At 36.8% G+C, this 14129-nt stretch overlaps 1 protein-coding gene across 1 annotated transcript; it reads left to right on the forward strand.

Annotated features, from left to right (window-relative positions):
* Positions 1–2937: 2937 nt before the first annotated feature.
* LOC145097043 (Zinc finger C-x8-C-x5-C-x3-H type family protein) lies at positions 2938–11200 on the forward strand. The gene is made up of 10 exons (XM_079034525.1): positions 2938–6195; positions 6289–6475; positions 6588–6738; positions 6811–6871; positions 7056–7130; positions 8481–8565; positions 8657–8930; positions 9320–9362; positions 9476–9579; positions 10399–11200. The coding sequence occupies exons 1-10, from the start codon at positions 3057–3059 to the stop codon at positions 10846–10848; spliced, it is 4569 nt and encodes a 1522-aa protein (XP_078890651.1). The 5' UTR covers positions 2938–3056; the 3' UTR covers positions 10849–11200.
* Positions 11201–14129: the final 2929 nt, after the last annotated feature.

Raw genomic sequence — 14129 nt, forward strand, 5'->3', positions numbered from 1 at the left:
CAATTCTTATTTATTAAACTTTTCAAAGGTTTTACAAAACTTCTTTTATATTTTTGTGCTCGCCTATATATGTATACTTATATAAGTAATATTTGAAGGACTTAGGACGGCTAGCTCGCTTTATTTCCTTTTCCTCGTTGGGATGTGGCCTTAGGGCATCGGTTATTCGTCCGAATGTCGTCTAAATATTAGTTATATATATATGTACATATATAGACATAAAAGTTTCCGTCAGTTCGTTCAGTACCTTTGAGTGGCAAAAGCATATTTCGAATTATACACGCACATTATCAATAACTATAATAGGTATAGTTAAGACATACTATTTACCATTCCAAGTACCAGGAATCATACAAGACGTAGTCTATTCATGAGTCAATACAAATACATTACATACTATGCGAAGAGGTACAATTACATACAATTACAAAAGCATACAACTTCGAGACATACCATTTCAAGGAATACAATTACATGAGATAGTATGCTAGATAATCATAACGTTTTATATACTACAAGTACCATATCAAGAAGGTATTTTCATATAAAAACAAATGGACATTTTCATACGTAAATCAGTTTTTATACTGGGGTGTGAGACAGCTTCACGTACGTTCGAGTATGCATTATTAAGTCCTGTATTATATACCATAATCCCTTGTAGGGGGAGCGTGATACTTGTGTATAGATCTATACGGGATTGACAATCCCACACCTAAGCTGTTAGCTACAGCTAGGCCGGCAGGCCTGGGGTGACAAATGTCATAACAGTTCCAACGCCTGAAGAACGTTGTTACAGGCCATCAGTGTCATTAGCATGGTTATAAAACTCACATGGGGTATTAAAAACACATTGATTTACGGAGTTTTCATATATCTTAGCAGTTATAACTGTACACAAAGCTACTATTTTAGACATGAAAAACATCATGGTAGTTTCATTTTGGGACTTTTAACGTACCATCTACTTACGAACAAATATTGGATTTTTGAAACAAACATTTAAAACAGTCGAGCCTTGGTAGAAGGCTACACTTTATACTAGTAGAAAATATGGGATTTTCTAGAAGTTTCAAACGTTTACAATTACTTACAAACATATTCGTTGGTACAAACTTTCTTTCAAACAATTACACGTCTTTCTTTACAGCTTTACAAATCAAAGTCACATAACTATTTATGAACTCACCAGCATTATTGCTGATACTCGCTTTCAAAATAACTTGTATTCCCAGGATACGAATAGACAGGTACGACTACCAGATTCTGTGAAGACGGAGCGATCAAGACTCGTCTTTTATTTCTGAATATTCATTTTTGTAGAATTATACTATGAAAGAACTCAAATGTAATTACAATTATACTATTAATGCAATGGATGATGTTGTTGCTTGTTTACTACTTAGCATTGTTGTGATACATTACATGACGTCCTCCGCCCCAGAACGTTTCCGCCGTTCTCGGTTTTGGGGTGTGACAAGAGGGAAAGGAAGCGAGTCTAAATCCCGTGTTTCCTTGCAACATTTGCTCAATTTCCAAGTTTGGCCCCTCCTCCAGAAAACCTTTTCAACTTAAGTCCAAAATTTACCCTTTAGCCCCTGCCTCCAAAAATCCTTTCATAATAAGTCCAAAAATTACCAATCATACCCTGACTTCTAAAATCATTTTCAAATTAAATTCATAATTTACCAAACAACCCTCAACCTTCAAAATTCCTTACAAACTAGTTCGGAAATTACACTCTTAACCCCAAAGTCCAAATTATATCATTTAACCCCAGAAACCAACGCCTTGCTAAATTATTCCGAATTTAGGGCTACTATTCATTTATTAATTTTATTTATTTATTTATTTAATAAACGGAATGTTACATGGTCACCAATGATTGGGTGTCGGTTCTGAAATCTCGAGTCATGAAGTTCGTAGTAAATGCATCGATTGATTTGTCAGGTGGATGTACACCTGAGCCGATGAGGGGTTTGGATGCAACATGAGATTCTTGGATGGATCATCATTATGCTCATGGGAGCAGTGGGTTGGTGATGACTTGCTAGAAAGTCAAGTTCATTCTGATGGTCACACACACGTTCATTCTCTTCTCATTAGCATATGCCATATCCAAAAATTCTTTGTAGTCACCATTGTTGACCAGTGTATGAATGCCCTGGTTTAACGATTCTTTTGGAAGACATAAATACACATTTTTCTCTTCGTTCTGGTGAGCTTCTGTAGGAAATCAATGAACTCTTTATAGTTAAACCCACTAAAGTCAACATATTGAATGGATGTTCTATTGGGATCAAAGTAGACTAATGACTTCGGTACAAAGTCCCATTGTAGTGGAAATCCACTACAATGAAGTTCCGATAAATGGGAGTTAATGATGATGCCATTCTTTAAAGACAATGGAAGGAGACGAAGAATTTGTGCCCTAATTAAGTTTAAGGAACATATGCGATTTCGACTTCTATTTTAATGAGGGGGCAGTCCACGTCGTGTCCAACTAATACTCATTTAGTGGGTATTAAAGTTCAAACTGGCTAAAACAGATGATAATTATATAACATTTACACTTTTCAAGAGGTCCAAGGGTTAATAAACCACGAAAAAAGTTTGGTGACAAAATATGATCAAAAGCTAAAATACATTACCCTCTCAAATCATTATACTCGAGTGAAGTGTGAAACCAACAACAAAAAGATTACAAATTGGTAACCGATCAATGCTGATAAATAGAAATGTCTCCTCAACTATGATGCAAAAGAAAAAGAACAAAAAAGTTTAGAATTACAATAAAAAATATTATATTAATAAGGACTTTTGTGGCATTAATGGATTTAATTAAATCAATTATTTTATAGTAGATCATACAAAATGTATTTCGTGAAGGAAGTATAATGAAACATGAAGAAGTGGGAGGAGTATTTAAACTCGCCCGTTAATAGCCAGCCGCCCAAGAAACAAGAAGGGTAAAAGAAAACCAATCCGCACACAAACAACTCGAAAAGTCAAACGCTAAGAACCGCCGTCGGCCGTCCACACAACGCTGCCTCGGGATGGAATTCCCTTCGTTCAACCACCACCACCATCATAACAGGTACGTTCCTCCTCCTCCACCAACGAATTTCTCAGATGACCGTCCCAATCTTTACCCTCATCACCAGCAGCATCTTCTCCCATCACTTCATCTCCCCCCTCCTCCGCCGCTTGCATACCCTTCCCTCCCTCCTCCACCACCACCTCCGCTTCCCGTCCCCCCTCCACCACCATCTTACAACCCCCACCAATCTCACTTCACCTTTCTCGACGCTCAAAACCCCTCGTTTTCCAATCACGGCCGCTCTTCCCCTCCCCAACCTAGGTTTTCCAATCAGTCTCATCGATTTGATTACCGAACGGATTCTTGGTCGGATTCGCATAGGGTTCCACCGGAACTGACTCACCGCAATCCTATTTTACCCGATGAGCACCATCGCCGCTTGTATTCGCCTGATCCCCGGTCTGAAAATCATTATAAACCTCATGTTTCGGAACGCGTTATCCCTTCTAGTAGGTATAGAGACGAAAACATCATCAATGGATATGCCAGTAGGGATGCTAGTAATATTGTTTCACAGGAGCAACAAGCTTTCCGTGGCAGTTCCAATAATGATGACCATCAGGGTCGAATTATTGATCGTTATGCATCTGCCCAAGCTACTGGTTGTAATTCTAGAAATGAGGATTTTGTGGAGAAGTATGAGCCTCGTTACATTAGTAATTCTGAAAACGAGAGAATTTGGGATCATCATGGTGAAGATTCTAGACGGAAGGGGAAGAAAAACGAATTTGGTAATAATGATGGGGTCTTATTTGTGTCCGGTAGAGAGCAAGCACGAGATTACGAATATGAATCCAGTAGGTTGACTAGGGTTAGGGAAGGTAGGGAAGAGTTTAAGCAAGTACAGAAGAGGAGTGTTTTACTTAGGATAGGCAAACCGAACAATACTAATAGGAACAGAAGCCATGATCAACATTTCTCTAAAGCGCACATGGTTGAATCAAATAATAGTAATTTTAGGGGTAAAGATAAAGATAGAGATCATGCAAGTAAGGATTCTGATCACAGGATGGAGGGAGACAGAGAGCACAGCCCTGTAGAACTCGATGTGTCTTTTAAATCGAATGCCCTAGTAGCCAAGGCTGTTGTAACACCCTCGAGTCCTGTGATTGGTAATAACAACACACAGCTTAGGAATAAAAAGACTAAGAGAGGCTCTGAGTTTAATTCACCATTAAAAAGATCGGGGAGCTCCTCCAATGGGTTAGACTGTCCTTCTAGTTCTGAAAAGGCTCCAAAACAGCAAAAGCTTAGCCTTAAAGATCCAGTTTTAGGTCAGGGTGCTGCCACTGGACCCTTGTCATTTAGGCTTAAGAAGAAGAGGAAACTCATTAACTTTAAAAATAGCCCAAGTGTATCTATTTTTCAGCTGGCAGAGAAGGATAACAAATCTGTCAAGGGCCAAAACAAGAATTCCCCAAGTGCAGAATCTACTCCATCAACTTTAGAAGAACCGATTTCCAGTAAAGTGGTTTCAGAGAAAGATAGTTCAGAAGTTGAGAAGTTAGTATCTAAAATAGATGATGGTCTGGTGAATGAAGTCTCATTGAATCTTGAAAATGATACTCAACAGGTATCCACAGATGCTAAGGTTGGCACTCCTATTTCTGCTTCATGTGGGCAGGATCAAATCAAAATTCAGAACTGCCCCACAGAATCTTATGCCAGTTTTGATGCTTTTTCAGCTGTGAAGAATGAATCTTTCAAAATCCAAGAAATGACTACTTGTGCTTGTTCAGATGAGATTATTAATCTAGTCCCTGAGAATGGTAACACAGTAGGTTTTCTTGATGGTGTATCAAGAAAAAAAGATGGTACTCAAGAAACTCCAAATGCCAATGCCATTGCCATTGCTGAAGATAATGCAATTCTTACTGGTAGAAGCTATGAGGCTTCAGAAATTCAGTCCCACGGTGAGAATCTACAAAATGTAGGTCCAGGTCCAACCCCAAATAGTTCAATCAAGGTAATTTCATCAGATGAAGATGAAATTGTCGAAATTGTAGAGTTAAATTCTGAATCAGTCGAGACACAAAGACCTGACCATAGGGAAGAAGATGAAATTGTCGAGATTGTAGAGTTAAATTTTGAATCACAAAAACCTGAAGATGAAGTTGTCGGGATTGTAGAGCTAAATTCTGAATCAACTGAGACACAAAGACTTGACCATAGGGAGCTTTGTACAGATGAAATACCACCCGCATCGAGTATTGTTTGTAGACAGCCTGATGAGAAACCAGGGGAACCTATGCCTGATATGCTAACCAATATAGTTTCTGGTTTTCCAAAAGATGAAACGACATCGACATCCAATTCTAATTTGGGCAACAATGATGTAAATATTTGTGAAAAGTTTGTACCTGAGCCTGAGGATGGTGGTGGTAATACATCTGTAGAGAATTATTCCAAAACTAGTAGTATAATAAAACCAAGTGATTTGTCAGGAACCAAGACGACAACATCTCAGGTATTGAATAAGAAAATGCCAATTAAGAGACCGAACCCAACAGTGTTTGCCACCCGTTCATCGCCAGTCTTCACCAATTCAAGAGTCAATAACCCTTCAAAAAGCATTGCAAAGCCCCCCCGAACTTGGCATCGATCTGTGAACAATACGTCTTCTGTTCCCAGACCAACCAAACAAGTTGGAGCAGTTCAGAATGCTTACATCCGTAGTGGCAACACGCTTGTTAGGAAAGGCAGCCCTGTAACTACCATTTCCAGATCCTCCATCTATCAGTTGAATCCTTCAGGCCCAAGCCCAACTGAGACAAGAACAGCTGCTGTTGTGAGGCCCAAAACACCACCACTATCAGGTTATACTGCCACCAAATTACCCGATTCTACAACGCTTAAGGTTTCGCCACTGGAAGATCAGAATTGTTCCGAAAGCCACAAGTCACTAGATGAAGGAGGAACTGCAGGAAAGAAGATAGAATATGTTAAGCCAAAATCCAACCAGCTGGTTGCAGCTACTAGTAGTGTTCAGGAGTTAGACAAGTCTTCTGATGGATACTATAAGAGGAGGAAAAATCAACTTATTAGAACATTGGTGGCTGATGACTCAGTCCCAGATGTGAGGAAGGCTGCTAAAGGTTTGTCTTCAATTTCTCGATTCTCTTACATATATAATAATTTACATAAACTTCTCTTGCTTTTTTCTTATGTATAGTATAATTAACTTGCAGGTATGTTTAAGAAGTATAGAAATTCGAGATTCTCTTCAGTCTGGACACTTGGCGCTCAATCATTGGGAAAAGACGGTGTCTCATTACGTCAGAAGCTGAGGCCGCATCTGTTTCCATGGAAAAGAACAAAATTTTGGGGAAATGCTTCAGCTTCTATGCACAGTAACAACTTGTCATCTTTGCTTAGGTATATCTGCATCATGAGTTTGAGTTTTTTTTTTTCCTTCATATCAGTTAGCTCTAAACCCTATATTTTATCTATTTATGTTTGAGAAATTATGATTTGATTGTTGTTCCAGTCGCAAGTTGCTTGTTTCAAGAAAGAGAGAGATGATCTACACAAGGTCAAAGCATGGGTTTTCTCTCCGCATGTCAAAGTTATTAAGTGTAGGCGGATCGGGTTTAAAATGGTCAAAATCCATAGAAAAGAACTCAAAACAAGCTAACGAGGTGTGTGCTATTGATTTATTTATTATTAATTGTATGGATATATGTTTGAACTGTAATTATGGTGTATTTTAGGAAGCTACGCTTGCAGTTGCAGCAGCTGAGAAGAAAAGGAGAGAGCAGCAGCATCTTAAGAGTAGGAATAATAATAATAATAATAATAATAATAATAATAATAATAATAATATGTCGAGTAAGTCAGTAAGAGGCAGCCTCCTGGTAGGCCAAAATTTTATTAGATGGATGCTTGAGTAGACATCTATGTGTGTGGCAGATGCAATCAATCTCATTTAAAAATTGCATTTTTTTTAATGTGGCAGGAGATCGAATATTTCGTATTGGCCTGGTCAGATACAAAATGGACCCTTCAAGGAGGACCCTTCAAAGGATTTCAGGTGGTTCAGTCCTGGTTAATAAATAATAGCATCATATTCATACCTGCTTCACTTGTTTCTTTATGGCTAAATGTAGGACTCGTGATGTCAATGGGAAAAAAATTGTCCCACCTAAAATAAAAAGGTGGAAGTGGAACTAGTCTGTGCAAAAGACGTGATATCCTCATCATCGAAAATAGCCTTAGAATGCTTCTTCATTTCGTCCAGCCTTATTCTACTCGTGGGAGATTGGATAGGAGTTGTTAAAACCATGTTTATGCAAACATACATGTATTTACACACATGAATACATAATACATATAAGAAATGTTGACTTGTCCCAGAATGAGAAATGCTTTAGACACCATCTATTTTAAGAATTCTTCATCATAGGCAATGATATGCTAACTTTCTCAAGACTTGGTTGATATTTTTTCTTGACAAAATAGAATTCTTACATACCATACATTACCCCCTATATCCGTATGACTATGATCCGTATAGTTCAGGTAAAGCCACACAGGAAGATTATATATGGACACTGACAGTGTGTGGTAATGGGAACTACTTCGCCATTTACATATTCTTTCTTTTCACTCTCATTTGATGTCTATGACTGCAGGAAAAATACATTATTAAACCTATTATAGCTTATGAGCACAGTTGCAATCAGCTCCTGTTTTAACATGATTATAATTGGTATTAATAACCTCATATCCAACTAACTCAAAATAAAAAAAAATGAACTTAGAAATGTGATGTTGTCTTGGTGGAGTTTACAGTGTTGCTATATAGGATCAGGATGTGGGTATGTTGCTGTATTTGTTTAGTATTTAGCCTATAATTTTTATTCATATGGTCTTTAAGTTGTTCCGAAGTTCTGTTAGTTAGTTAGTTAGTGGTCACTGAGAAAACCACTAGCAGACTTATAGAGCAATCTTTTGCCTAATCTTACTGATTTGGTTAATGCTTTAGGTGTAACTTGATACTTGTAGGTAGAGTTTGATCGGGAAAGAATTGAAGGATTCTACCACTGTTTGTTTTATCTGATAGAATGGAATGAGATGAAAGTTTACAACAATACAACATATTTTTATTTGTCTACTTTTAAAAAAAACCCAAATCCTTGTCTAAATTTCATGATTTCACTAAAAACAAAAAAAAAAAAGTTATTTTTTGGAAAATATATTTTTTACTAGAATCTTAGTTGGGTGGTTTCGATGAGCTTTTGCTATGTTTTTTTATATATAGTTGTAAGCAAAAGCAGCATTTAAGCATAGTTAAATAATTTATTGCATTTAAAGTAAAAAGTGAAAATGTAATTTAGCTTTTGCTTATTCGAGATTCCATCTTAACTCGTATCATATGCAGATGAGGAACCTTCAACTTCCAAGAGTTCAAAAGAAGAGATGAGGAGGTCTTACGTGCCAAAGAGATTGCTGATCGGCCATGATGAGTATGTTGTGATTATAATTGTGGATGTATTGTTGGTTTTTTTAAGATATGATCATCATAGAAAGTTGTAATCGTGTGATTGGCATTGGCAGGTATTTACGTATTGGAAATGGTAACCAACTTGTTAGAAATCCAAAGAGACGAACACGTCTGTTTGCTAACGAGAAAGTTCGATGGAGCTTGCACACAGCCAGATCAAGGTTGGCTAGAAAGAAAAAGTATTGCCAATTTTTCACAAGGTTTGGCAAATGCAACAAAGATAATGATGGGAAATGTCCCTACATCCATGATTCATCTAAAATTGCAGTTTGCACCAAGTTTTTGAAGGGTTTATGCTCCAATCCACATTGCAACTTAACACATAAGGTAAGCTTTATTACTCATTTTCCTCATCCTCATAATAAATAGCAACGTGCTTTGACTGATTTCTTTATTACATCATCCTACTTACAGTTACAAACTAATTTCAAAGTATAATCTACAATAATGGGGTAGATTTTTCAAAATGCAATTCTTTTATAAAACAAAAAACGCAAGTGCAATGCTGTTCTGAAAGTAGGATTAAACAAGAGAAATGGATATACGCTGTTTTTTGCATTTAGTGTCGTTTAAAAATAACCCTATAAAAGTCCACTCTACTCATGTTTCATCCATGTAACAAACATACCCTTCTTACACGTCTGTCTTTATGAAGTTAGTTTCTGTTTTATGCTTTCTTATTGACGTTTTTAGCTTTGATGATGTTTTTGTTCCAGGTCATACCTGAAAGGATGCAAGATTGCTCTTATTTTCTGCAAGGTGGGTTTACTTTTTATGGCTTTCACCTATATATATATATATATATATATATATATATATATATATATATATATATATTATGAGATGAAAATTCTAAACTAAGTTTGTGGCAGGATTGTGCTCAAATGAACATTGTCCTTATAGACATGTAAATGTGAACTCAGCTGCCTCTGTTTGTGAAGCTTTTCTCAAGGGTTATTGTGCTGATGGCAATGAGGTAGTCATGGAGTGGATATCATATCATATCATCATCTTTTTCATTTTACTAATTTGCTTTCATATTGGCGTGGGGCTAGGAATCAAACTTGATATCTTAAAAAATATTCCTATAGAAAACTAATAAATATGAAGCTGAAAAGATATTCAAACAAAAACTAATGAACATCAATATGGCTATAACTTCCTTCTAATAAAGACGTAATATCTATATTCTTTCTGCCTTGCCTACGCCTATGCTTCGCCAAACCTTGTGTCAAATGTTATATATATATATATATATATATATATATATATATATATATATATATAGTGTGAGGGTTTATGCTATCCTTAAGAAGAAGATAAAATGCAAGAAATAGCAAACTACTTGGTTGTATCTATTTCTTTATGATAGCTAGCATCTTTGATTTATATCTATTGCAAGAAGATTATACTTGGAGCTTTCCATTTGTACTTAAAAAAACTGCCCAAAAATAGCAATTTTTTTTTTCCGTATTAAGAGTAAAATACCCAGCTAAATATGAAAGTAGGATGTGATGCTATAATAATAAACAAATAAATGAAAGTATGTGTGATAAATTTTAATATGGAAGGTTATTGTGGTTTGAGTTATTTGTGTTAAGGTAAGGCATGGTAGTTTGAAATATTTATTTAGGCTAGTTTTATAGCAATGAATCTGGAAAGGATAGTGTCTCTGGAGTTGTTGATAATGAGTGGGTTAATCACACACACAAGACAAGACAAGACAAGATATGCACGCACACACGCACGCACCGATATTTAATTGTGTAAAATGGATCATATCTCTAACTTGCAGTGTCGAAAGAAGCACACGTATGCATGCCCAGCATTTGAAGCCACAGGCGAATGTTCTCAAGGCACAAATTGCAAACTTCATCATCCTAAAAACCGAAGCACAGGAGGATTGAAGAGGAAACACCAAAACCAAAAAACCCAGAAACACTCCAGGGGCCGCTACTTTGGGACAGTTGGTGGGGGTGGGGGTGGGGGCGAGGAGGCTGAGAGACAGCATCATTTCAATTTAAAGGATATCTTATGCCAACAAGGAAAATTGGGTGCTGATTATATCAGTATAGATTTTGGGGATGGGGTAACTGATGAAACAACAACAGTGGTGACTAGTGAAGAAGACCCTTTATTATTAGTAGGTGAAGAAGAAGAAGAAGCCCATCTTGATCTTGATCATCTCACAAAGCCTATTGGAATAATGAAAAACTTCAATTTACATACATCTCACATGGCATGATACTGTGGCAGCTCAGCTGGAAGGACAGCAAAATGATGGGATACTTGAAGAGGAGGAAAAAGAATGAAAATCCAGAAAACAGGAGTTGATTGTTTTGTGTTTTAGTTACATGTAGACTAGTAAGTAGTAGGGGGGGGGGGGGGGGGGTCATAGGAAATAGATTATAGATCTCATGTTTTGTTGATCAACTTGGCAAAAGAAAACAATACTAGGGTCAGAAATTGTTGAATAGAATATGCAGCACCTTCTTATATATATAACATTGTTTTTTTTTTTTTTTTCACTTGTATAAATTGCTACTTTGTTTTGGTTTGGTTTCTAAAAGAATCTTTAGTTTTGGGTCGCCCTTTAATAGATTTCTCAATCTTTGCAACTGCAACTGCAACTGCTCTTTCATTTCATATATAGATCGAATTTCTCATCCGGGTCTTAAGAATGTAGCTCTAACCTCTAGTTATTCAATTCGCATCATTTTTGTATTTCATGGCATTATTCCCTATAAGTTATGGCATTCTCCAATTTGCATTAGAGGAATTCCTCGTTTATGAAGCTCAAAATCTTGCCAACCCATCGCATCAGACTCAAATCAACTTTATTAGCTCAACGCAATAAGGAGCGAGGACACGTCAACGGGGACCAAGCACATGTAGTCTTCCTTTGAGTTTTGGATGAGATGGATGTAGCTGTGGCCTCTAAGGATACCATGAGTAAGGTCCGGATGCATTTATAACTTTTTTTTGGTAACCAATTGAGTTTTGGTGTCCTATCAGTTTGAACCCAATCTCAGTTGCGATCCTAAAATGAAATAGAAAAATGAACCGCCCATTACCAAATTAGACTCCTAGTTTAATTAACTGCTCCAAAGTTTCTAAAGTTCGTGTCGAACGATTTAAAAATTCTATATGTTTATATTTTCTTGTTTGAAGCTGGTACCCTAGCCCTTGTATTGCATTCATATACATTCTTCTTTTATTGCCGTACATTACAATTTTTATTTATTTATCTGCAATGTTTCATTACTCTAGATTTTTTTTTTGCAATACTTTTACTTAGGAGATCTATCCTCCGAGTCTTTAAATTTTAGGGATGTTTATAAATTTAAAGAAGAGTAAATTATTGAAAATGTCCCTGTGTTTTGATCAAAATTGCATATTTGGTTCCTAACTTTTTTTTGCACTCAGATTCATCCCTGTGGTTTTATTTTGTTGCGTTTTTCGTCCCTATGGCTTGGTCAAAATTGCACGTTTGGTCTCTAACTTTATATATGTAAGGGACGAAAAACGCAACAAAATAAAACCACAGGGATGAATCTGAGTGCAAAAAAAAGTTAGGAACCAAATATGCAATTTTGATCAAAACACAGGGACATTTTCAATAATTTACTCTTTTAAAAATGTGTTACTTATAATAGACTAAAGTGCACAAATGGTCCCTGAAAATTAACACTTTGGTCCAAAAAAGTTTGAAGTAGCACCAGAGGTCCAAACTTTTCATTTTGTTGCGATTTTGATCCAAATTCTATTGATCTTTTGTATAATGATGATTTTGCCCTTGACCTTTTCTTTTTCGGTTTATTTATTTACTTAAAATACTTTTCCAATTAAAAAAGAAAGAAAGAAAATCTCTCTCTCTCTCTCTCTCTCTCTCTCTCTCTCTCTCTCTCTCTCTCTCTCTCTCTCTCTCTCTCTCTCTCTCTCTCTCTCTCTCTCTCTCTCTCTCTCTAATTTCACAACAAACCCAAAACTAAAATATACACCAACTGCTGTTGCTATTGCTTGAGACCACCATGTTTCTTTCTTTTTGACAACGACCGATGACAACCTTGCTACATCAAAAACCACCGCCATCCTCCATCCTACCGTGACTGCCGGAAAAATAAAGGGTGGAGATTGCTGCCTCCGTTCCAACATCCACCATCGTTCCCCCCTCCGCTCTCTTCTGTTCCGACAACCAGCCACCGCCTCCGTTTCTTCTCTCTTTTTCTGTTGACCGGAGCAAGCCCAAAACACCCCACTACCACCTCCTTCGACCACCACATCTTCCTCCATCACTGATGCCACCCACCTGCCGACTACCGCTCCGACATCCACCCACCATCGCACACATTACCACTGAAGGAAGAGAAACAAACCTCGAAAAGCAGTTGGAAACGCCGACTGCCACCACCCCAGACGACTCACTCCGCCATCACCAACCGCATCCACCACCCTTCTTTTTTCCTTTTCTGAACTTCATCTATTCTTTGGGTTTAGAAATCTTGGTTCTCTCCTTTTCTTGAACATACACATAAACAAGATTTCTTGAAATTGATGGTTCATCTTCAGTTTGCAGGTCCAAATGAGTTTCAAGAACATCATGTTCATATTTGGGTTTAAGCACATATCATGTTTAGATCTGGGTTCAAGAACAAATCCTTAAAACAAATATAGAAACATGTTTTTTGAAATGACCTTCAAGAACAAATATTTGAATCCCCAAATCAAATCCTGAAAACATCTGGGTTCAAGAACAAATCCAAAAAACAGATATGTTCACCCCTTTCTTATAAAAACCCTAGCTTTATGGGTTTTCGATTATGATTTGGGAAGATTGCCATCTAATCCATGTACAACAAAATCTCTACTGTAGAACATGCCATGAACAACGAAAGTGGTTTCAAAATCTGTTTTTCAAGAACAAGAACTGGTGGTTGTTATTGGAAATCAAGAAACACGTTCAAGAACGAAAATGAAAAAAATCGAAGATTTGCCTCATCTGACCGGATCTCCCATTCATTTACCACCTTCGGCGCGATGACTAAGCTCCCGTCCATGGAAGTCACATTTAGTGCTCTGTTCCTCACACGCATTTGTTCCAGTTCCTTTTCTCGATTTTGTTCCAGATATACGTTACTGAAGGGTTTACTGCTATGGTGATATACGAGAGAGAGAGAAGAGAGATTTTCTTTCTTTTTTTAATTGGAAAAGTATTTTAATTAAATAAATAAACTGAAAAAGAAAAAGGACAAAATCATCATTATAAAAAAAGATCAATAGAAGTTGGACCAAAATCGCAACAAAATGAAAAGTTTGGACCTCTGGTGCTACTCCAAACTTTTTTTGGACCAAAGTGACAATTTTCAGCTAACCATAGGGACCATTTATGCAGTACCGAAGATTTTTAAGTTGGTGAAAGAGCTTAAAATTTGGATCTATTTTGAAAAAAAATCTAATATACTCACAATTGTACTGTAACACTATGAGTGTTCATCAAACCACATAAAAGATGCAAACTTCACCAAA

This window comes from Lactuca serriola, chromosome 4 (assembly GCF_051521515.1).
Source record: "Lactuca serriola cultivar US96UC23 chromosome 4, Lser_US96UC23_V15, whole genome shotgun sequence".
Classification (NCBI taxonomy): Eukaryota; Viridiplantae; Streptophyta; class Magnoliopsida; order Asterales; family Asteraceae; genus Lactuca; species Lactuca serriola.